At 21.1% G+C, this 22,710-nt stretch overlaps 8 protein-coding genes across 8 annotated transcripts; 7 read left to right on the forward strand and 1 right to left on the reverse strand. All coding sequences in view use genetic code 6, as the record gives it.

Annotated features, from left to right (window-relative positions):
* Window positions 1–410: 410 nt before the first annotated feature.
* TTHERM_00085090 (transmembrane protein, putative) lies at window positions 411–2,270 on the forward strand (the record flags this gene model as incomplete). Its single annotated transcript, XM_001012656.1, has 1 exon — window positions 411–2,270. The coding sequence occupies one exon, from the start codon at window positions 411–413 to the stop codon at window positions 2,268–2,270; it is 1,860 nt and encodes a 619-aa protein (XP_001012656.1).
* Window positions 2,271–3,103: 833 nt separating this feature from the next.
* On the forward strand, window positions 3,104–9,015 carry TTHERM_000085057 (kinase domain protein). Its single transcript, XM_012796784.1, has 24 exons — window positions 3,104–3,509; window positions 3,556–3,729; window positions 3,792–3,847; window positions 3,902–3,976; window positions 4,032–4,387; window positions 4,674–4,766; window positions 4,926–5,015; window positions 5,171–5,260; window positions 5,439–5,528; window positions 5,588–5,677; window positions 6,024–6,113; window positions 6,253–6,339; window positions 6,421–6,513; window positions 6,733–6,822; window positions 6,876–6,965; window positions 7,053–7,142; window positions 7,305–7,394; window positions 7,517–7,606; window positions 7,815–7,904; window positions 7,978–8,067; window positions 8,228–8,317; window positions 8,449–8,538; window positions 8,713–8,802; window positions 8,923–9,015. The coding sequence occupies exons 1-24, from the start codon at window positions 3,161–3,163 to the stop codon at window positions 8,981–8,983; spliced, it is 2,694 nt and encodes an 897-aa protein (XP_012652238.1). The 5' UTR covers window positions 3,104–3,160; the 3' UTR covers window positions 8,984–9,015.
* Window positions 9,016–9,104: 89 nt separating this feature from the next.
* TTHERM_000085058 (transmembrane protein, putative) lies at window positions 9,105–10,984 on the forward strand (the record flags this gene model as incomplete). Its single annotated transcript, XM_012796785.1, has 11 exons — window positions 9,105–9,182; window positions 9,263–9,364; window positions 9,416–9,465; window positions 9,538–9,621; window positions 9,712–9,816; window positions 9,872–9,961; window positions 10,083–10,172; window positions 10,219–10,326; window positions 10,393–10,482; window positions 10,574–10,663; window positions 10,717–10,984. The coding sequence occupies 11 exons, from the start codon at window positions 9,105–9,107 to the stop codon at window positions 10,982–10,984; spliced, it is 1,155 nt and encodes a 384-aa protein (XP_012652239.1).
* A 669-nt stretch (window positions 10,985–11,653) lies between these two features.
* On the reverse strand, window positions 11,654–13,255 carry TTHERM_000085059 (kinase domain protein, putative; the record flags this gene model as incomplete). The annotated part of the gene is made up of 10 exons (XM_012796786.1): window positions 11,654–11,744; window positions 11,807–11,896; window positions 11,970–12,059; window positions 12,181–12,270; window positions 12,333–12,419; window positions 12,472–12,561; window positions 12,656–12,745; window positions 12,911–13,006; window positions 13,108–13,157; window positions 13,217–13,255. 10 exons carry the CDS (start codon window positions 13,253–13,255, stop codon window positions 11,654–11,656), a joined length of 813 nt encoding a protein of 270 aa, XP_012652240.1.
* Window positions 13,256–13,751: 496 nt separating this feature from the next.
* On the forward strand, window positions 13,752–14,999 carry TTHERM_00085060 (hypothetical protein; the record flags this gene model as incomplete). Its single annotated transcript, XM_001012653.2, has 1 exon — window positions 13,752–14,999. The coding sequence occupies exon 1, from the start codon at window positions 13,848–13,850 to the stop codon at window positions 14,997–14,999; it is 1,152 nt and encodes a 383-aa protein (XP_001012653.1). The 5' UTR covers window positions 13,752–13,847.
* A 1,019-nt stretch (window positions 15,000–16,018) lies between these two features.
* Window positions 16,019–16,906, forward strand: TTHERM_00085050 (DnaJ domain protein; the record flags this gene model as incomplete). Its single annotated transcript, XM_001012652.1, has 1 exon — window positions 16,019–16,906. The coding sequence occupies one exon, from the start codon at window positions 16,019–16,021 to the stop codon at window positions 16,904–16,906; it is 888 nt and encodes a 295-aa protein (XP_001012652.1).
* Window positions 16,907–17,532: 626 nt separating this feature from the next.
* TTHERM_00085040 (AIG2 family protein) lies at window positions 17,533–17,937 on the forward strand (the record flags this gene model as incomplete). The annotated part of the gene is made up of 1 exon (XM_001012651.1): window positions 17,533–17,937. The coding sequence occupies one exon, from the start codon at window positions 17,533–17,535 to the stop codon at window positions 17,935–17,937; it is 405 nt and encodes a 134-aa protein (XP_001012651.1).
* Window positions 17,938–18,134: 197 nt separating this feature from the next.
* Window positions 18,135–22,555, forward strand: TTHERM_00085030 (transmembrane protein, putative). Its single transcript, XM_001012650.2, has 10 exons — window positions 18,135–18,355; window positions 18,507–18,661; window positions 18,718–18,801; window positions 18,939–19,037; window positions 19,102–19,416; window positions 19,486–19,653; window positions 19,712–19,871; window positions 19,928–20,449; window positions 20,724–21,875; window positions 21,958–22,555. The coding sequence occupies exons 1-10, from the start codon at window positions 18,227–18,229 to the stop codon at window positions 22,375–22,377; spliced, it is 3,204 nt and encodes a 1,067-aa protein (XP_001012650.2). The 5' UTR covers window positions 18,135–18,226; the 3' UTR covers window positions 22,378–22,555.
* The last annotated feature ends 155 nt before the right edge of the window (window positions 22,556–22,710 follow it).

Here is a 22,710-nt window from a genome sequence, read left to right on the forward strand (position 1 = left end):
TGTTTGTATGTATGTATGCAAATTTATAGAATTTATTATTGGAAGCTAAATCAGTTTAAATCCCATTCAAAAACAAATACACCTACCTACCTAGTTATTTTGCTTTCAAAGTAACTAAAGAATTTAATCATCTCTTGCTTGAAGCTATATAGGATAGATTAAAAATTTAGTCATCCGGTTTGTCTTTATTATAGCTTACAACACTACTTTAAAATAGTGAATGAATTCTGCAAATTATTTTGAATTTCACTATATTCTTTCTTTTGGTTAGTAGAAGATTTTTTTTAAATAGAGGCAAGCTCTATCTTTTTATCTTTTTAATTTCATAAAAAATTGACTGTTAATACAAACAAATAAGAAATTTACAAACAAAAAAGTAAAATTTAAAAAAAAATAATTAAATTAGATACATGAAAAGTAATTTTCCATAAGACCAAATAGATTTTTTTCCTTTTGGAGAATTTAGCAGTACAATCTAGAAATCCTTATCTGATGGATCATTTTATTTTGCATTATCAGTTAGCTTTAGTTTCTTAGTTTTAGTTCTTCTGTGTTATATTTATAAGGCTTATCTTTACAAAAAGAAAGGTTATTTAAAGGTGGAGAAAAACTAACTAAAATATCTATTTAGAAATTCTAAATCTAATAGCAAGGGAGGATAGCACAATAGGAGACTACTCTCTTTAATGACAGATGAAGGTGAAGATGAAAAAGATGAGCATTTTTAGCAGAATAAAATGAAATCTAAAAATATTAGAAATAAATAACTATCAAATTCTAAGATAAATCACAAGAGTTAAATGGTAGCATTAAAAAAGCCTTTAAGTTTTTAAAATGAAATGAACTTTATTTGCTCTAAGAATGAAGTAACTATTTGTGAACAGCGTGCCAAAAATTTGGTTTAGTCTTCAAATTAAGATAATGTCTAAAATATAAATGTTGTATCTTAAATTTGTAATTAGGAGTATTAGATGTCTAAAAGCGGTCCTTTTCTAAATGATCAATAAAGTAATATAGTCACTGCTTTAGCCAGCCCTTCGAAAAATAATAGCGAAAAACAGCAAATGCTCTTTGGATAATAAAATAATGCTGAATTGAATAATTAGGCAGAAGGTAATTTTAGATCGAGATCATCTTCAGTTGCAAATAGTTTTAGTTCTGCACCACGCTCTCACAGATTTTAATCTACTGCTGATACAGCTTCGATAACTCCCTAGTCTGTGAATTGCTCCTAATCTCAACCCCAATCTATTAATCAAAAGTTAATCGATTCTTTTACAAACATAGTTGTTGTTTAGGAAAAAAGTAATCCTAGTACTGTAAAATAGTATTCTAATTTCAAAGAAATTGAGAACAATTAACTTAAATCTTTAACAGACTAACTCCAAAAAAGCAATGAAAACCACTTATTATCTAATTAAAAAATAAAATCTCAAACAATCTAAAAAGAAAAAGCAGTAGCTAAGAAAAATTAAGATTTTATGGCTGACCTTGAGAAATAAATGTAAAAGTAAGAAAAAAATGCTCTCGAATTATCTTTTGACAAAATTGTAATTCATAAAGAAACAAATTTTTGTCAGAGACTAACAAAAAACTGGATTAGACTATTTTAAAATCATTGCATCATATTTAACACTTTTAAAGAAGATATGATTGTCTTTCCTAGATAACTAAAAGTTCTTTTAATTTGCCTCTTTGTCAACTTGAAATTCTTCACTGGAAGCTTAATTTAAATATATTTCTTCAACAAGGAAGTTGAAAGACTGTAGTATAAATACATGTACAGATCAGACCATATAATGAATCTTGAGAAAATACTCCCAAAAGATGATATAGCATCAATAACTTTTGAAATAATTGTTAATGCAGGAATAACTATTCTACTTACATTATTAATCTGCATATTATGCCAAGCAGCGAAAGCAGAAAAAGACATCATATATATTAATTACAACAATTAGTAATTACTAAACAACATAAAAGTTATTTAAGGTATATAATCATACAAACTTTTTGTGGGACTTATCGTTTCCTTCGCTCTTGGTTCTTTGACTTTCTTATAATATATTTCAGTTATTCAATTAATTAAATTTGAGTTTGTTAAGAGATGGCTAGCGATTGATGCCTTAGTATTCTTATTTTATTTTTGCTTTTTTGATCTTTTCTATCTAACTCTACTCTCTTTAATCAAAGCTGCTTCAAAGACATCAGCAAGATGTCACTTACTACATAGATATCTTATCAAAAAGCTCTCATGGTGGTAAGTTTGAATCGACTATTTCCCTCTTTAAAAAAAATATAAATAATTAAACTATATCTTAATAGATTTATTTAAAAACATATGAAACTATCTAAATAGATAAATAAATTGTTTAAGTATTACATATGATTCTTCTTTTATGTCTATTCTATAATATTTATGCATTTCTTTTTAAAAAATAAAATTTGCTTTGTAATTAATTATGCTAAGTCATCACCTCGCTTGCTATCTAGTTAGCTAGCTGAACGATAAAAAGTTTACAATAAATTTAAATTTTAAATAAACTAAATTGAAATTTTTTTGTTTCAATAAGGAAAAAGAATATATTGTATTTTACTATAAACCCTCCTACATTCTTTCTTACCCACTTAATTATATATATAGCTAATTTCTAATAGCAGGTAGAACTTGGAGTAGGGATGGGTAAAATATAAGAAGATTTGCATTAAATGATAAATATTCTGTAAATTTGATTGCATATTAGAAATTTTTGTTATGATAATAGCAGTATGTCTTTATTAGAGATTACGTCTACTTTATTTGCGATATAAGATTATAATTTAAATATTACCAATTAATAATCTACTAGACTAAAAATGCCTTTTAAAATTATTTATTGTGAATATTTAAATTAAGCAAACCTATTTTTTAAGTTGAATTTGATAAAATTTAGTTTATTACTTACTTTAAAATTTATAATTACTATACGAAAGTAACATTTAATGTTTTTATTACTTTTTGAATACATTTATCAATTTTTACTACCACAATTTATTTAGAAACTTTTTAGAATTATAAAAAAATTGTATTGAATGATTAATATTTATCATAAATAGATACTTTTTCTTAATTAAGCTATTCAGTTTTTATTTGTTAAAGTATTAAAAAAGGCAAGCAATTATGGGTTGCACATAAGCCATTTAGCTTTATAGTTAAAGTTAAATTGAAAAGATAGATGAAGAAACTGTAATATAATTCTTAATGTAACATAAATATGACTTTTAAAAGGTACTGGAAAAAGGAGATTTTTCATTAGCAATGATTGCATATTCTTAGAAACTAAAATGTTAAGTTGCAATTAAGGTTTTTAAACAGTTCGAAAAGTTCAATTAGGAAAATGAAAAAGAATTAGACAAAAAGATAGAAGTTCTATAAAATATCACTAATGAAATATATTTCTTAAAGACAATTGAAAAGATTTACGATAAACAATAAGGATTAATTGCTATTGTGACTGAACCTTATGATTGTAATAATTATAATATTAATATCAGTTAACATTAAATATACAATAGGTAATCTTAATAAAATTCTAGAATTAAACAAGCTTAATATTGAATAAATTGTTGCAATCGCTTATTAGTTGCTAAAAGGTTTAGATGTATTGAAAAAAAATGGTATTTCTTTTCAAAATTATATCTTATCTGAAAATATTCTCTATAGCTAATCTAAAAATAAGTTTTTAATTGGTATTAATTATTAATTCAATACAATACAATTTATAAGAGAACTAACTTTATTATATATATAGCCTATTATGGATTATAAAACACAATGGCAAACTCTCTACCTATGAAAACACATGAAGTAAATAAAATGTATTTATTTTTTGAATAATTTATTATATTTTTTAAATAAAAGTCTGATTAACATTTAAAAAGCTAATAATCTCTGAAAGAGATTAAAAGGCAAGAATCAAGTGCAGAGATATAAAATGTATTTTATTTAAATTTAACTAACTTATAACTAATTTTTTTACATAAATGAATAGATTGATATATTCTCGCTTGGCTTAATTGTGGCTGAAACTTTTATATAAAGAAGACTCACACAAAAAGAGATTTTGAATTTGAAGCAAAAAAAGTTTTTAGAAGTATTTCCTTATCAAGAAAGATCAAAGGACGTAGATTTTATCAACTAAATTATTTCAAAGATGACAGACCCTAACAAAGATAAAAGACTTTAGCTAATACCAATTCTGCTTCAGAGTTTAGATTCATTCAATATTAATGAGAATTCTCTAAAATCACTAAAATTCAAGAAAGTAAGAAGGCTTTTCATAAGCAAATAAAATATTGATGACATAGTTAAAGCAAATGAATATGATGTGCTTGAAATAAATCTTGGGTAAATAATTTAATCAAATATTACATTTTAAGCATTTATTTTTTTAGTTATATTTTAAAATTTTTAAGCTTTACAAGAATCTTAATTTTTAAAAGGGGGATTTATTTTTTATATTTTTATTTAGCTTTTATAAATTAAAAAAAGTAAGAGTAACAATGTTATTTTAAGAAATAAATAATTTGAATATTATACCTACCTATCAACATATTTAATAAATAAATTGTTCATTTGATTTCATAAATACTTTAATTGATATTTTTGTTTCTTAAATTTATTTTCTTTTTAGGCAAAATAGTCTTTTTGGGGCAGAAGGAGCTAGCAATTTAGGTTAAAAATTAGAATCCTGTTAAAATATTGTTTCCTTAAATCTTAATCTTTAGTAATATATTTATTTTATTAGATTTTTAACACAATTATTAGTTAGATAAATAAGTTTAAGATTATTGATTGCTGCACATTTAACAAATACAAACAATAAGCAATTTTTATTATTTTTTCTTATAAAGTGTGAAATTAATAAAATTTATTAAATTCCTAGTCTAACTAATCTTGGTGCAAAAGGAGCTAATTATATTTGTATGAGTTTAGGAAAATGCTTAAAAATTAACACTTTAAACCTTAATTTAAGGTAAGTATTTTAATTATTTGTTAAATTAAAATAATTAAAGTTTAAAAATTATGAATTTGTTAAAAATTTAGTTAATTATTTTTAATTTTTAAATCAACTTTCTTTGAATTTGAATAAACAAATAAATACTAAAATATTTTATATTATTTATTTAGTTTCAATTAAATAGGAGCTGAAGGAGCGAAAAACATTTGTATGAACCTTGAAAAATGTTAAAGCATAACTTATTTAAATCTAAATCTTTAGTAATTTTTTTCAAAAATTTTAAAAATTAATAAACGTTAAAACAAACAAATAAATCAAATCAATGTTTGCTTTTTTATTTCAACTTTGGATTAATAGAAATGTCCATTCAAAATTGATCTAAATTAAAGAGCTTTCTTTTTGATAAAACATAAATTTATTTTTTATTTCTTTTATTAGCTATAATAATCTTGGAGCAGAAGGAACAAAATACATTGGGATGTTCTTAGAAAAATGCTAAAATATATATTCTTTGGTTCTTAATTTAAGGTAAATTTATTTATTTTCAAAATAATTTTCTTATTTACTTAGAAAATGTAATTTTAAAGTAAAAATAGGATTGGTGCAAAAGGAGCAAAAATTATTGGAAGAAGCTTAGAAAAATGTAAAATGATTACTTCGTTGGACCTTTTAATAAGGTTATATTATTAAATATTAATTCATGGAATATTTTTACAATTAATCATCTCATATTACTGCCAATCAATCACATTATTCTTTTTGTATTTTTCGCTATCAAATTTTTCAAAATTATTATTTTTAAATTATTTCTTTTTGTACTTTTGATAATTGCACATTTATCCAAACTTTTAAAATAAATTTGCCAATTATTACATTAAGTCAAAAAATTTTAATAAAGTATTTCTTAAAAATGAGTGTTTTTTTATTAGATGCACAATAAATTTATTATTAAGCAAATATGATTTCCTCATAATTGAAATTTTAAACCAACTTATTTCTAAAAATATTTAATTTTTCAAATAGTGAAAATGATCTTGGAGTGGAAGGAGTAGAAAATATAGGGACAAGTTTATAAAAGTGTCAAAACATAACTTCACTGAATCTTAACTTCAAGTAATTGTTATTATTTATATTTTTTAAGATTTAATAATTGCATTTTTTAATGATTTTTAATGCTATTAATTAAAAATTTATGTTTATTTTATTCTAAATTCAATTTTTGATTTGAAAAATTAATTTATTTTATTCATAGTGGAAACAATCTTGTAACAGAATATGCTTAATTAGAAGTAAGCTTAGAAAAAAGCCAAAATGTAAGTTCACTATATCTCAGTTAGCAGTACTATATATATTATTAAATATAGATTTAGATAATTTATAAAACATAAATAAATACATCAACAATATTTTTTTAATTAAGAAACTATAATAAGCTTTTTGAGAATGGTGCAAAATATATTGAAAGGAGTCTAGAAAATTGCCAAAACATAACTTCTTTGAAAATATAATTAAGGTTATATTATTTATAACTAATTTATTTAGCTATTTTTAAGGTAAAAGGGAGAGAGAAATTACAAAAAAAATATATGATAAATTATTATTTTTTAATTAATCTTTTTTTTTTTAGAAAAATCCTAAAATAAATAATCCTTCGCCTCCCCTTTCACCCAAACTTAAAAAAAATAAATTATAAATTATAATGAAATGAATAAAAACGTTATAAACTTTATAGTTAAACTAATCTTGGAACTGAAGGAGTTATGCATATAGCAAATCTTTTATAAAAATGTCAGAATATTATTTTGTTTGAACTTGATCTTTAGTAATTTGTTAAAAGTAAATCTATAAAAAATTTAATTAAGCATTTTACTTTAGAGGTAATCGCCTGGGTCCAGAAGGAGCAAAAAATATTGGAATAAGCTTAGAAAAAAGTCAAAATATTACTTCTTTGAGTCTTAATCTAAGGTAATCTAGTTAAGGATTTATTTATTTAATTAATTAATTTTGAATTAATAAAAATTAATAATAACTAATTATTTACTTTTTTAATAGTAATAATAACCTTGGTGAGGCTGGTGCAAAAATTATAGGGATGAGCTTAGAAAAGTGCCAAAATTTATGCTCTTTGACTCTCTCTTTAAGGTACCTTTATTAAAATTGAATTAAACTTTAAAAAAAAATAAATATAACTAACAATTAATTAAGAAATATTTATTTAAAATTTTAATATTTAATTTAATTTTTCATTTTAAATTCACATATTATTTACTTCTTTACAAAACATATCAAATATATTTTTAATAGTGGAAATAATATAGGTGCTGTAGGAGCAAAGTATATTGGAATGAGCTTAAAAATGTGTAAGAATATCACTTATTTAAATCTTAATATAGAGTAATTTAATTAATTTAATTGTTAATCAAATTTTAAGTTAAATATAAAAAAATAGTTTTTCTTTAAATAATAATTTTTATTAATAATTTTGTAGCAATAAAATACTAATTTATTATTTATAGTGTAAATGAAATCAGAGCTGAAGGGGCAAAATATATTGGAATGAGCTTAGAATTGTTTTCAAATGTTACTTCTCTAAATCTTTTTTTAACGTAATTTTCATCAATTAATAAAATTAATTTATCTATCTATCTATCTATCTATCTATCTATCTATCTATCTATCTATCTATCTATCTATCTATCTATCTATCTATCTATCTATCTATCTATCTATCAGCCATTAATTAAATAGATTATTATTTTAAATTATAATTTGTTTTATTTTCTAATCATATTAAAATTTATTTTTTTACTGAAGCGGAAATAATTTTGGAGCGTTTGGAGCAAAATATATTGCAGCAAGCTTACCAAATTGTGAAAGTATTACTTCTTTAAACCTCAATATATCGTAAATTTTTTTTTAATATAATTTTAATTATTTATTATCAAAATAAATTAACTATATGTTAATTTCTTAATAGAGGAAATAACGTTGGTACAGAAGGAGCAAAGTATATTGCAACAAGCTTAGAATAATGCCAAAATATAACTTCTTTAAATCTTAATATTTAGTAATTTTTTAAAATTAATATTTACATTGAGTTACTTACAAATGTATAAAAGAAGAGTTTGCTTTTTCTTCAACATAAAAAATAAATTCGAATGAATAGTTAAAAATTAATTTTTATTTCCTAATTCTTATTTTAAAAAAATATATTATTTTCTTGTTAGTAACAATAATATTGGTACAGAAGGGACATAGTATATTGTATCAAGCATAGAAAAGTGTTAAAATATTACTTTTTTGAATCTTTCATTAGGGTAAATTTATTTATAATCTTGTATTAAAATATGAAATGTCTTTTTTTAGTTAGAATAAGAATTGATTATTTATCTATTTTATTTAAGTTTAACTCTTTTTTAAGAATAATTTTAAATAAATTAATTTGAAGCAAAAATAATATTCATTCAGAAGGAGCAAAAAATATTAGTTAAAGTTTGGAAAATTGTCAAAACATTAATTCTTTGGATCTCGATTTAACGTAATTTTCATACTTATTAAAAATACATATAAATAAAAGTAAAAAACTATAAAAACAAAAAGAATTATTTTTTATAAACTAATAGTTAAGACAGACTATTTTTAATTTATAAAAGATATTTATTTTTTATCAATTAATTTTTAAAATATTTTTAAACAAATCTTTATTTAAAAGTGAAAATAATTTAGGTGAAAAAGAAGCAAAAAATATAAGAATTGCCTTAGAAAAATGCCAAAATATTAAATCAATTAATCTCTCTCTAAGGTAAGCTTTGAAAATTTAATTATTTAATTAAATAAATCAAAAATAAACAAAATAAATGTCTATTTCTGTTGATACTGTAATAAATAATTTATTTTATTTTTAATTTAAAAAATAATTAAGCTTCTTAGTAAATGGAATAATTTGGATAGAAAATTACTAAAAAACTTCAGAAGATGCTTGAAACCAATAATCAGTGCAAGTTTATAACAGAAAATTAAATAAATAATAATATAAATGCATTTTATTTCATTAATATATATTATAAAAATTATATATATATATATATGTATATAGATATTTGCATGTTTTTTTAAAAATTAAATCTAATAAGAAGTTTAATAAATTTTTTAAAAAATTTTTAAATTTTCTTGACTGTCTATGTGATATTTAACATGAATTACTATTTTATATTCATATTTTCTAATATTGTTTTAAATTAAGTAGAGAGTATTTTAATTAGTAAAAGAAAGATAATTAATGTTAATAATAAATATCTTAAAGGTAAAAATTAAAAAAATAAAATTAAAAGAAAAATAGAATGATATATAAAGATAAATAATAAGTAAAAAATAATATATTTATTTAAAATTTAATTTATTCTTTTAAATAAAAGTTTTTAATCACACAAAGCAACGATTAATAAAACTTAAAACTAAAATTTAAGTATTTATTTATTTAATTAAATAAAATTAAAAAATTAATATAATCATTTACTTGAATTGAATAAATTAAAAGCGATATAAATAGTCAAGATATTTCAGACTTATCATATAAATTGTAGTTTTTCAAAAACTTAAAATCTCTCATTCTTGAAATCAAGTAAAATCATCAAATTATTAAATTTATTTTTAATTAATTATTTTTTAAATCAAATTATATTTGTTAAAAATACAATTTACTAATAAACAGAAAAAATTAGCTAAAAAATTAAGATGCTTTAGAAATAATATCTCGTGTATGTTAATTGGAAGTTTTATCAGAATTGTAAATAGATCTTTCGTAAATAATTTCAAGGTTTTTATTGATTTAAATTGTTTATAAATTTCTTTATTTATTTTTCTGATTAAAGGTAAAATTTAGTTGATAATACAGGCTTAGCACAAATTGGTAAACAAATATCTTAAATAAAAAACCTTTAAACCCTTAAACTTGAGTTATCGTATAAATTTTTCTATTTCGATAAATATTTTATTGAATGGTTTAAACCCTAATAAAATAATATAAACAAAAATTAAAAATTTTTAAAATTAATTTATCGAAATTTTAAAAAAATTAAATAGATAAAATCACTTAAACAACAAAGGAGTAGAAGAGTTAATTTAATGTTTACAAAAGAATAAGAATATCTGTAATTTGGATTTAAATTTAGGGTATAATTTACTTTCTATTTAAAGTAAAATTTGTAAAAATCAAAAGTTTTTTTATGTTATACAGAAACTTGAGGCTTGATAAATAAGGAGCTTCAATTATTGGCGAAGGATTATATAAGATTTCTAATCTAAAAATATTATTTTTAGGGTTATAGTAATACAAACAAATTAATCTTTGAAAAATCAAAAAATATATCATGGTTAATTTGAATATTTTTAGATGTAATAAAATCGAAGATGAGGGAGCTCGCATAATAGTGACAGAATTAAAGGAAAATATTAACATAACTAATTTTTATTTAAATTTATCGTAAAATACTTTTAAATCTTAAACTATTTTATACTAAGAGCTTTTTATTTAATTTTGGTATTTAAAATCTGTATTAAACTTTAAAAATAAGGTAAAATAATATTACTAACATTGGAGCAGCTTATTTAGGTACATACTTAGGTCAATTTAAGAACATTGAATATTTAAAGTTAGCATTATAGTAAATATTTTTGATATATTTTTACAATATTTAAATGTATTTCTATCAAAAAGATCTAATAAAATAGAAAACTAAGGGTTTTTTGAATTGGTTGAAGGATTAGGGTATTGCAAAACTCTAAAAAGTTTAATTATCGTTTTAAAGTAAATATTTGTTCAATTTATTTTTAAAATTTCATCAAGTATTTAAATATTTATTAATGGGAATATTTTATATTTTATTAGCCTTTAACTAATACCCATTCATATTATTTTTATTTTATTCTTTGAATATTTCCTTCAAATTTCTCTTAATTACTTGTTTAAAAATTCTTATGAATGACTCATGCTTGAAAAATAATATTTATCTATTTATTTAAAATATATTTTTTATAAATAACTAAATATTTTTAAATTAAAATTTAAAAAAGTTTTAACTAGCTATTTGTATAAGATATAAAATAAATCTGCAAACTTTTTTAGCATTATCCAAATCTAACATTTCTCAAATTAGTCATAGGATCTGAGGTATTTAAGTAAATAATGATTTTAATTATAATTAAATTACAATTAATATTTTTATAAAATAAAAAAAGATAATTCTGCAATATGGAATCATATAAAGAATATTTAAATTAAATCAAAAAACCTTTTAGAAAATCAAAAAGGTTAATTAAATATTAAATATAATTTTGAAATAATAAATTTTATATTGTGAAGCATGTAAAATAGTATAAAATATAGCTTTAAATAATAATCAAATTTATCAAATTTATTTTATATTTATTAATTTTTCATGAAATTATGTAAAAAATTTTTCCTCTAAAAATTTGACAAAAGTTTTATGCATTTTAATATCAATAAAATAATTAAGTTGTAGATAATACAAAATTTATTTTATAGGATAATAATCATTATAAATATTGTTAATTGTGATAATTGTGATTTGATAGTTGGCGAAAAGAATTATGAGCTATATAGTTAGTTTTAGTTATTTTTGAAATTAGACTTCTCAGGCTTTAAAATAAAAATCTACTAATCTACTCATTTTCTTTAATTTTCTGATTGTCTAAAATTTAACTTAATTCTTGATTTAGTTATCGCTAAATATAAATAAATAAATTTAATGATAAAATATGAAAAAATTAAATTGAAGATGTTTTACATCATCATTATTTTTAAGCAATATAGATAACTGTTTTATATTAGTTATTAGCATAAATCTTGGGCTCCTTAATCTTAAATTCTGTTAAAACTTTAGAATTATTAAATAATTTATCAATAATTTATTTTGGCTGATAAATACTTTTTGATCAAATTAAAATTACTTTAAATCCATTTTTAATGATCGAAGACTTTTACAATTTTTAAAATGTTAAGACAATTCATTTAAATCTTAACTTACTAGGCCATTACTTCTGTTTTCATTAGTGGTAAATAAAAAAATAAGTAGATTAATTAAATTTAAATTTATTTTTTGAAAATAAAAATAATTTGTAAAAGAGTTTATTTTAAAAATTTATAATATTTATAAATTACTCAAAACTGAGTATGAAACATCTTAAAAGTTTACAGTTCTAAATTGAAATTCCTAAATGATAGAATCCTTCTTTGATAATACCATTACTGCTTTATTTGGATAAATTTATATTTTAATATACTTAGCAATAAAAAAGTTTTATTAAAATTACTTTAAAACTAGACCTAAAGTAGTTAGATTAAAGCACTTAGATATTGAAAGGCATAAGCTACTCATACTATTACCTAGAGAACACGATCTAATATACAAATTCATATAATTTAGATAAAATTTTTATTTTTAAAAATTACTTGAACGATAGAATTAATGTATTAAGGTTTTAGATTGTAGGAAAAGGGTTTGTTAAATTAATAATGCATTCGTTTGTTAATTTATTGTAACTAATTTATATTTTTTAAATGATAAAATTTAATAAAATACTTGATTAAATAACATTTTATTTAATAATATAACAGTTTATTTATTAAATTTTACTCTAGATTTATTAAAAGAGATCTTAGATTCTAACAATTTTTTAATCCTTCAGTTAATCCTTTTATCCCTTCACTGCTTATTTAATGTTGGCTTTTCATTAAAAATTAAAATTTTTTAAATAAATACTAATTAATTTTAATAATTTTAAAATAAATAAAAAGACAAAATAAATTTAATTAAATAAAATTTTTAAAAGTTTTTATTCATAATTGAAATTTAATTTTAATTAAAAAAAAAAAATTGTAATAAAGATACTCTCCTGAAATATCTAAAGCCAAATTTTATAGATTTGTGCAAAAGGATAAACCTTAGCCTATCTGAATTGCCAATTCGTCATTAATTTTTCGACAACTAAAATAGAGATATTAAAAAAATTAATAGATTATAATATGAATAAAAAATTCATATTAGAAATCATTTCATTCAATAAATAAATAAATCAATAATTTTACCTAAAGTTTAAATTAAGATGAATGCAAAAAGGAAACTAACAATTTAAAAACTTTTGTATAAAATAATTGAATAAGTGTTGTTGATTTTAAATATTTTAAATTGAGTTACATCTTAGATTTAATATATATTCTTGTGAAAGAAAAACATTTTTTTTTTTCAAGTTCACTAAATTACAATTTTCTATCTTGATTTATTTTCTTCTTTTTCTATTAATCTTATTTAAGATTTAATTTTATAATGTTAGATATTAAATTCCGATTACCAAATTAAACAATAAATAAAAATTTCAGAACATAATCTCCATTTATTTTGGTAATAAATAATGTGAATTCTATTAATAATAAAACCTAATGTAATAAAATAGTGCATGTTATGATAGGAATAAAACAATTCTAAACTATATTAATAAATGAATTAATGCTAATAAATAGATTGAAAAAGAAAAGATGTTTTTTTTATTGAAAATGGAAAATTTCTTGCAAAATTATAAGTTAAAATTATAGACACTTTAAAAGACTTTTGAAAGAATAATTATAAATAATATCAGGAATAGATTGTTTAGTTAGAATCCACTTTAAAAGAAAGATTATGTGTTTATGTGTGTATAAAATTTGATTAAAAGTAAATATAAAAGCATATAATAATTATATATATCAAAACAAACACAATTTATAGTGGTTTATTTTAAGCGCAAAAAAATATAATAAATACAAAATCTAATTTATATTAAATAGCATAAATGAATTTCTAAGCAATTAATTTAAATTTTTTATTTGAGAGTGATGCTAACTGTGCTAATTTAATTTTGAGCTATCTTAATAAGAGAGAGCTAGCTAGGTTCGGATAATGCTGCAAATATATTCACACATAAGTTATCGAATTTTAAAAAGATTAGTATAATGAAGAATACAATGATTGGAGATAAAACAAAATTAATAGGCTGAAAATAAACAATGGTACAAAGAAGGGCAATTAAAACATTAAATTTATTGAAACAGATACTAATTATATAATAAAAATGAGAATTTTTGATATTCCTCTTAAATATTTAGTTTAAAAGAATTGGAATTTTATCAATGAAAGCGATGAATAATATGTTAAAAAAATCAAATCTGATAAATTTATTAAAGAATACAACAACCTATTTTTTAAGAACAAATAATACAACGACATTCTATTTATTAACAGATCTATCATTGATCCAAGTCTCAATTATCAAGAAAGCGACTTCGATGAAGATGAATTTGAATAAACTAAATATTAAGAACTTTATCAAGGCTAAGAATTTTCTTCTGATAATTATGATTTTTCTAATATGCAAAGTCTTCTAAGTAGATAAAAATAGATTATTTAAAAAATGAATAAAAAAGAATAAGTTAAATAGTAATAACAAATTGAAGAGTCAAGCTACTTAAACTAATTATAAACAATCAAAAAAATTACTATCATTCTTTGTCACGGAGGTTACTTCTCAATTGGAATATTTAATGATAAAGGCAATTGTATTTTCCACAAAAGTGATCATAAATACGTTGTCCGTAAAAAAGCTGGTCAACGTTAGCTCAATTGCGATACCTAAACAGGAAAGAAAGTAAAATCTATTGGTAGTTAAATCAGAAGAGACCAAGAAAAGAAACATTAAGAAAAAGTACACAATATTTTGAATGAGCATATTGATGAAATAGATAAAACAGATGTAGTCTTTTTACAAGCTCCAGGTCTCAATAAGCAAATTCTAATCAGAGATAATGAACCACTCATGAAAGTATAACATAAGATTAGATCTCTTTGCCTTACAGCTAAAAAGGCTAACTACACAGAAGTAGAAAGAATATACAAAGCTATAACAAAAATATATTTAGTATTAAATAAAGAACCAAAAAAATAATGAAAATAATAAACTAAATAATTTTAATTCTATATAAACAATTACTTAGTGTTTGTTTTCATTCATATTTGCCATTTTTAAATTATTTTTGAGATTATCAACATTTATTAAATGAAATTCAAGTAAAAAATTTAAATTATTATTAAATTAAAAAGAAAATTCAAAATACAAATATTTTCTATTTGATAATAGAAATACAATACACAATTATTAATATATATTGTTGCCAATTAGCTTCTTTTTATAAAAGCTTATAAATATTTTTTTTTTAGTTTACAGCTTATCATTATTTATTTATTTAATAAGGAATAAATAATATAAATTAAATAATTATTTTTTCTTTATTTATAAAAATGATAAATAAATGCTTAAATTCATTCTTATATTCATATTTATGTTCCTTTTTTAAAATTATTTTTGTAATTATTAATCCTTTTATCACATGATCACTTATCATATTACCTTTCTAAATGTATTAAATAATGTTAAAATATTTTTTAAAAGTTTTTATTTTAATTTAACCAAGAAAATTTTCTTTGGTGATAGTTGTTTTAAATGTTTAAAAATATATAATTAATATAGAAAAATTCTAATTTAAAAAAAATCATTTAAATTCAGTAAATTTATTATTCAAAAATTTTGAATTAATTTAAAAAGAAATAAATAATATAAGTTTATTGCCAAATATTTTAGAAATTAATTTGTAAAATAATTTAATACATTTCAATTATTATTAATATATATTAGCATTATTTTTAGTTCATTAATGTGTTGAGTTTATTATTAATTAAAAATATATTTCTTAAGAAAACTATAGAAATTTATCTATTTTTTAAATAGATTTTTCTAGCAAAACATAAAAATCTCTGATTTTAATTTTTGATGATTCACAATCTAGTTAAAAAGATAAATTACTGTTTAGCATAATTATTTGTTAACAATAAATATTTATTAATTGAAAGTAGCTGTTACTGCGATAGTTTTATTTTACTCAAACATAGTTAAATAAATAAATACATAAAATGTTTTCTAAATTTTTGTAAAAGGCAACTTCTTCTTTTACCAAAAACTAATTGTAAAAAACATTCCTGGTATATACTCCAAAAAATCATTTCTTTTTTGTCTCGAATGATTGCTATAGCAAATTAGGAATAAATAAAAATGCATCTAAAGATGAAATTAAATCTGCATATTAGGCTTAATTAAGAACTATTTAATAGTCGTCAAGAAGCTCTGCTTAAGAAAGATAAATATAGGATTTAAGAAATGCATTTGAAGAAGCTATGAGAAATTTAAATTCAAAGAAAGGCAACGAAGACTAAGATATTTTTAAAAATAATAATGAAGACTATTAAAACTCTAAGTAAAGCGATAGCCAAAGGGAGCAAAGTAAATTTTCTAGTGAATAGTTTTAATAAGAATAGTATTAATAGAATAATGATTAATAATAAAAGAGAGGATGGTTTAAGTAGTTTTTACTAAATTAGAGTTACGGCTAAAAGCCTAATGCTCAGTAAAAGTAGTGGGGATATGAGGTTTTTGCATTAAGTATACTTGGTATCACTGGTATATGCTATGTAATTGGTTCTAATTTAAAAGATTATTCCTCATAAAATATCGATAAACCAGGAGCTAGAGTAATTATGACTCATAAAGATTTAAATTTGGCTAAAGAATAGTACTCTCAGTATTAAGAGTATAAAAAAGTTTAAAATCAAATCCTAGAATAACAAAGATAGAATCAGCAAATTCAGTAATAAAATCCATAAATAAAAAACGAATAGGATAGTATAAGTGGCTTCTTTGGAAATAATGACCAAAATAATAATAAATAATCTGCTTTTGATAAAGAATTTGAGGAATATAAAAAGAAACACTCTAAAAATATTTTTGAAGGAAAAGATGAGTGAAATTTCATTAAAAATTCAGTAATTATTTCAAGTATTTATATTAAAATAAAGTATATGTTTAGTCAGTATTTATTTATATATAAGTTCCTATTTTAATCAGGCTAGAATGAATCTATCTATCTATCTTAGTCCAATTAATTTATTTAAAAATATTTTTTTATAAAAATTTTCAAATAATTAGAAAATATTTTTTAAGTTTGTTTTACTTAATATTAAATTTAATTTTATTTATTAGAATTTTTTGAATATTTTTAATAAAATTAAGATAAAATTCCATCACTAATTTAAATTTTTTAACTGATTTTAATTTAATGCACAGAATTAGATTTTGAACAAAATACTCTTAAAATTATTATTGAAGAAGACATATTAATTATAAATAAAATGTTTTCACTACTTAAATATGAAAAAAAGCCTCCATAATATTTGGTGCGTCTTTGTTAAATAAAAGGATCACAAAAAATAAAAAATTTATTAAATTGACTTACTTTTAAATCGAAATATTTATAAAATAGAATGAATCGAGAATCTTTATTGGTGAGTTTTGTACTTGTAAATAAATATATCAAAGGAATAAATAAATATATTTTTTAGTAAATTTGAATTAATAAATTAGATATCTAATTATGAGCTTCGACAGCGATAAGTGGTTTTTTGTATTTGGAACTTTGAAGCCAGGATTTACTTAATTCTCTTGGAATTTATAAATTCATAATGACCATTTTAAATTAGCTTGCCATAAAGCTTATTTGAGGGATTATGAGCTGTATTAATGTAAATATCCTACTATTATCTAAGAAGCTGGAAAGTATGTTGAAGGATATATAATTACATCTGAAAAATGGGATGAACTTGTTAAGATATGTGACGAAATAGAAGAATATCCTGCTTATTATACAAGATTTTAAGTATAAGTTGAGTTAGATGAAGATCCATAGAAAAAAGTGACTGCATGGGTTTACTAAATGCAACCAGACAGATATAAATTAGAAGAACTAGAGAGAATTGGTCCTAGTTTTCAACCTAAATGATATTACTAAGATATTAAACTAAAATAGCATAGACAGCTTTTTTAATTAATTTTAATGTGTTTACTTTTTTATTTTTAGAAAAATGTATGCAAAATGTGTTAAATGATAAAGAAATTATCTAATATTAAATATAAGACATTAATAAATACTTTTCTTTATTTTGAATGTGGATATAATTTAATTTATCAATCTACTATCTAAATTGCTTAATTTCTTTTCAATTAAAAAATAAATAAATAAGTAGACTATATTCATTCATTTTTAGAAATAATAAACTCCAACCAAGCCAATGATTTAGATGTCTGAACATCAAGAACATCATCACTAAAATCATAAAAAAAAATAAAGCCTTCTACCAAATAATTTTAACATTTAATAATCAAAGAAGGCTTCAATGGATAAATCTTCTTCATCAAAAGTAATTGTGTTTGTTTAGCTTTTAAATATACATTCAAATCAGTAGAAATAAATATGTTCATTTTATCTTAAAAAAATTTGATTTAAAATTTCTTATTAAATTTTAATAAGATTGATTTGAAGTTAATGATTTTATTTGGTATTTTGTTAAGGACTCCTCATCGAGTGAAAGCTTCGACATGTCTTCTGAAATAAATCCTTATGAGAGTTCTGATTCTTCAAGCTCAAGTTCGAATTCAAATTCAAAACATTCGCATGAAGATGTTGCATAAGATAAATAAATATCCTAAAAGCTCCCAACATTGCAGTATAAATTAGATTTTAACTATTATAAAACTATTAAGCACTTCTATATAAACTTAGCTCAATTGAGAAGTCAAAATAAAATATTACATTTGTGCTGTCATATTATCTACACAAAGAAAGCAACTTTCCTGAAATAAATATGTAATTTTAAAATGAAATATTTGAAAGAAAAAAACATTGATAAACTGTTTTGATGCATTACTTACAAACAAAACAAACGATTAATTATATTTGATTTTAAAATATTGAAATTAATATTTAATGCTTGATTTATTTAGGAATATTTCTAAGATGATTAAAAAATTAAATATACCCAAATTTGATATGGTCTTACTTTACATAGCAGCCTGCTTTAAAGACAGAGAATATGATCAACAGTAAATTCTTAAATAAATTTTTCCTTTTAATAGTTTGTTTTAACATATTTTAAATTATCAAAAGAATTTTGTTAGAAAAAATTAAGCTAAAATTCTTTGAATTAAGTGACAAAAACGATAATGAAAAATTAGCATAGATAATTTATAGCTTAGTTGATGATTAAGTGAAAAACGATAAAGTTAAAATCGGAAGTATTTTTATTGAGCACTCAACTTACTTTATGTAGAGAGTTTTAGAAGATAAATAAATTTATTACGAGCTATTTTAGGATATTCTTCAATCAGGAGATATTAATATGAATCTTTTGATCCCTAAACTCTACATACCAACATCAACATTATACATTTTGCTTAATGAAAAAAAATTTGATTAATTATTGTAAGAAATAAATATAAATAAATGAATGAATGAGGATTTTTGGTAATTTATTTATGATTTTAAAAATAGATTCCTAGTTAAAAATAATATCAGAATCATGCATACATCCATGATATCTTTTACATCAAAACATGAGCTCACTTATGAAGGATATTTAAACAAACCCTTACTTAAAGTTAATTTAAAATTATATGCCTTATTTTACACAGACAAGGTGAAGGACAACAGTATAATTAAGTAAAGCTCAAAAATTATATATAAATTTAATTCTTTAATTTATTTTATAAATAATTAGGAAATTCCTTTTGGAAATTAGGTAGAGCTCTTAAGAGTATAAAGAATTGCTAAAGGTTTTTGTCAAATATAAACATAATTCTCTAGCTAAAGATATTTACAAAGCCCTAATAGATTGCAATCATAATTTTGATTATAAAATTCTAAACTTTTCTTTGATGGTAAATAAAAACAAAAAGTAATTTTTTATTTAATTTACTTGTAATTAATTAATTAGAATTAGAATTTAGAGTTTCTGTGGTTTTTGGGGAAGTAGCAAAATGTAATTCTAACTAGTTGGTTAAATGAAGAAACCACATAAAAAATATTAGTAGATTAACTATATTCTGTAGATGGAGTTTACTTTGAGTATTTGATTTACTATTTAAAGAGAGTAAAGAGATTTAAAGTGAAGCAAACCATAAAAAGAATGTGTGAGACATTAATTTTTAGAATGCAGACTTGTAGAAAGGGATAATTTTTATACACATTTAACAATCCATTGAAAGTCTCTTTAATTGTCATGGAATTACTCCATCAGACAAAAGAAAAAGTTGTGCATCATACTAGTAGATTGAATAAGGCAATTGAATTATATTACAAATTTGTATAAACTTATTGCTCTTTAATAACTGATGACTCACTTATGATTGATATCTTTAAAGATATTGACCTTGAAAAAAGAAAGGTTATTTATTTAATTAACAACAACAACAGTGGCATTCTCCAATCAAATCAAATAGTTGAAGATGCAATTGAAGTAAGTTATTAGACAAATTCTATTCAACATCAATCTAATTCTTCACTAATAAGCTGATCATAATTTTTTATAAATCAGCAAATTTTACATTCAAAAATTTTAAAAAACCCAAAAATTAAAAAATTAGCATGATCTTATTTATTGAGGAATTATATTTATTTATTAATTTAAGAAAGAAAATATAAAAGGCTTTTATTAAAAAATATTTTTTAAACTAATTTAAAGAAATATAATTTAATGAGTTTAATAACATCAATTTTTATTTTAAATAAAGTCTATGTGGAATGGTAATGTTGTGCCATAGGCAAATCTGCTCAAGATGTTTACAGTAACCTAAAATCTTTTCTTTTCAGAAATGAGTGATTATATAATTGAAAAGGATCCAAAAAAGAACCAAATTTTTATGATGATTAACAAGAATTATCAAAACCATCACTTTTCTTTATAAAGAGTCGTTTGGACTTATAATTGCCGTATTAGAAATTAAATAGATCAGTGTTTAATTTTAGTTCTAATGGCTTTGATATTCATTAATTTTAGTAGTTTATTTTAACCTTAATATGATCTGTAAGCGCTTCTTTCAGCTAATAATTATAATTATGATGATGTTTATGATCAAGAATTAGAAATTATTCGAAACTTAAAGGATGTTTACTTAACTTATCAAATTATTTTAGACATCATTATAGGTTTCAATTTTACCTTTAAACCTATCTTTATTCTTTACTTTGATTGGACTTAAAAAGCCTAAACTAAATTCTCAGTCTAAGATTTCTTTTGCTTTTTACTCGGAATTTTAAGTTTTATTTAATGGGGCTTTATTTCAAACATAGAAGATGTAGAAGAACCAATTAGGTTTGATATTTTGATAATATTTAGAGCTGTTTATATGTCTATAGTTATTGTTTAATGTGTATTTGCTATCAAAAACTTCAAAGTATTTGGTCCTATGGTTAAAGCGCTTTGGCTTGTAGTCCTCGAATGCTCTAAATTCTCTTTTATATTTGTATTGGTCATTTTGCTATTTGGATTTTTAGCCTACTTTTCATTTTTTGAAAATATCAATGGTAGGTTTACTAGTTTAGACTAAGCTTTGCTATTTCTCATTGAAGCTCTTTTTGGGCAATTTGCTTTTTCTGATTTCAATTAACCTTCACCTATATATGCACCTATATTCCTAAATGTTTATCTCTTCTTTATGCCTATCATTTTCATGTAATTATTGGTTGCCGTTCTGACATTTACATTTGAGGCAGCATCTAGAAGTGGTAGAATTCATTATTTCTTAGGCACTATCGATAATCTCAAAAATTTAGAGTACGACCCTGTCAATGGTTGTCTCGTTGCTATTCCTATTGTTGGAAACTTTATAAATATCACCTTTATATTGACTCATATGCTCTCAGATCCAGACCCTTCCGCTAAAGTAATTAATTAATTAGCAAATTTATTTAAATATTTGGTTAATTTTAGCTTAAATTTACTACTATAACTTATAAAATTAATAGGAATAAAATATTGACACACTTAAAAAAGTTAATAAATTCTTAGTTCGATTAGGATATTTCCCTATATATGTTATTTTCACAATTTTTTGTGCTTTGATGATAATAGTATTTTCCCCAATATTCTACATCGTTAAATTCTACAGAATTTTGAATGAAACTAACAAGGAAGAAGGTTATTCCAAAGGAAAAAGATTATTAAAATGGATTCTACTGGGTTATTACTATATGCTAGTCTAAACTATTCAAGACTTTAAAACTAACTATCAATACTTAATGCATGGTAAGTATGTTAATATAAATAACAGTCCTCATATAGACTAACAAAACAACTAGCAGTAGATATTAGCATCTCTAACTAAAAACTGTCTCAAAAATATGGAAAAATAAACTTCTAAATTGCCTCTACCTTCCCTACATTGAAAAAACTCAACTAAAATATGTTATAAAAATTGAACATTTTAAATTCAAATTATTTGTTAATTTCTTCTAATATAAATTATAAAAAAAATTAACTCTTAACACTTGCAAAATACTTGTATAAATTATTCATAAATGTATTTTTCCTTCATTCGAATTATTTGCAATACCATACATAAATATAGAATTATTATTAATATAAAATAATTTGTAAATAAATCATTTTTGTTACAACATTAATAGAAAGGTTAAAAATAAACTCCAAAGAAAAAATAAAATATATAAAGATTTGAAAAAAATATCTAGATTTTATTAGTGATATCTGAGATAAAATAC

The sequence above is a fragment of the Tetrahymena thermophila genome, assembly GCF_000189635.1.
Source record: "Tetrahymena thermophila SB210 genomic scaffold scf_8254697, whole genome shotgun sequence".
Lineage (NCBI taxonomy): Eukaryota > Ciliophora > Oligohymenophorea > Hymenostomatida > Tetrahymenidae > Tetrahymena > Tetrahymena thermophila.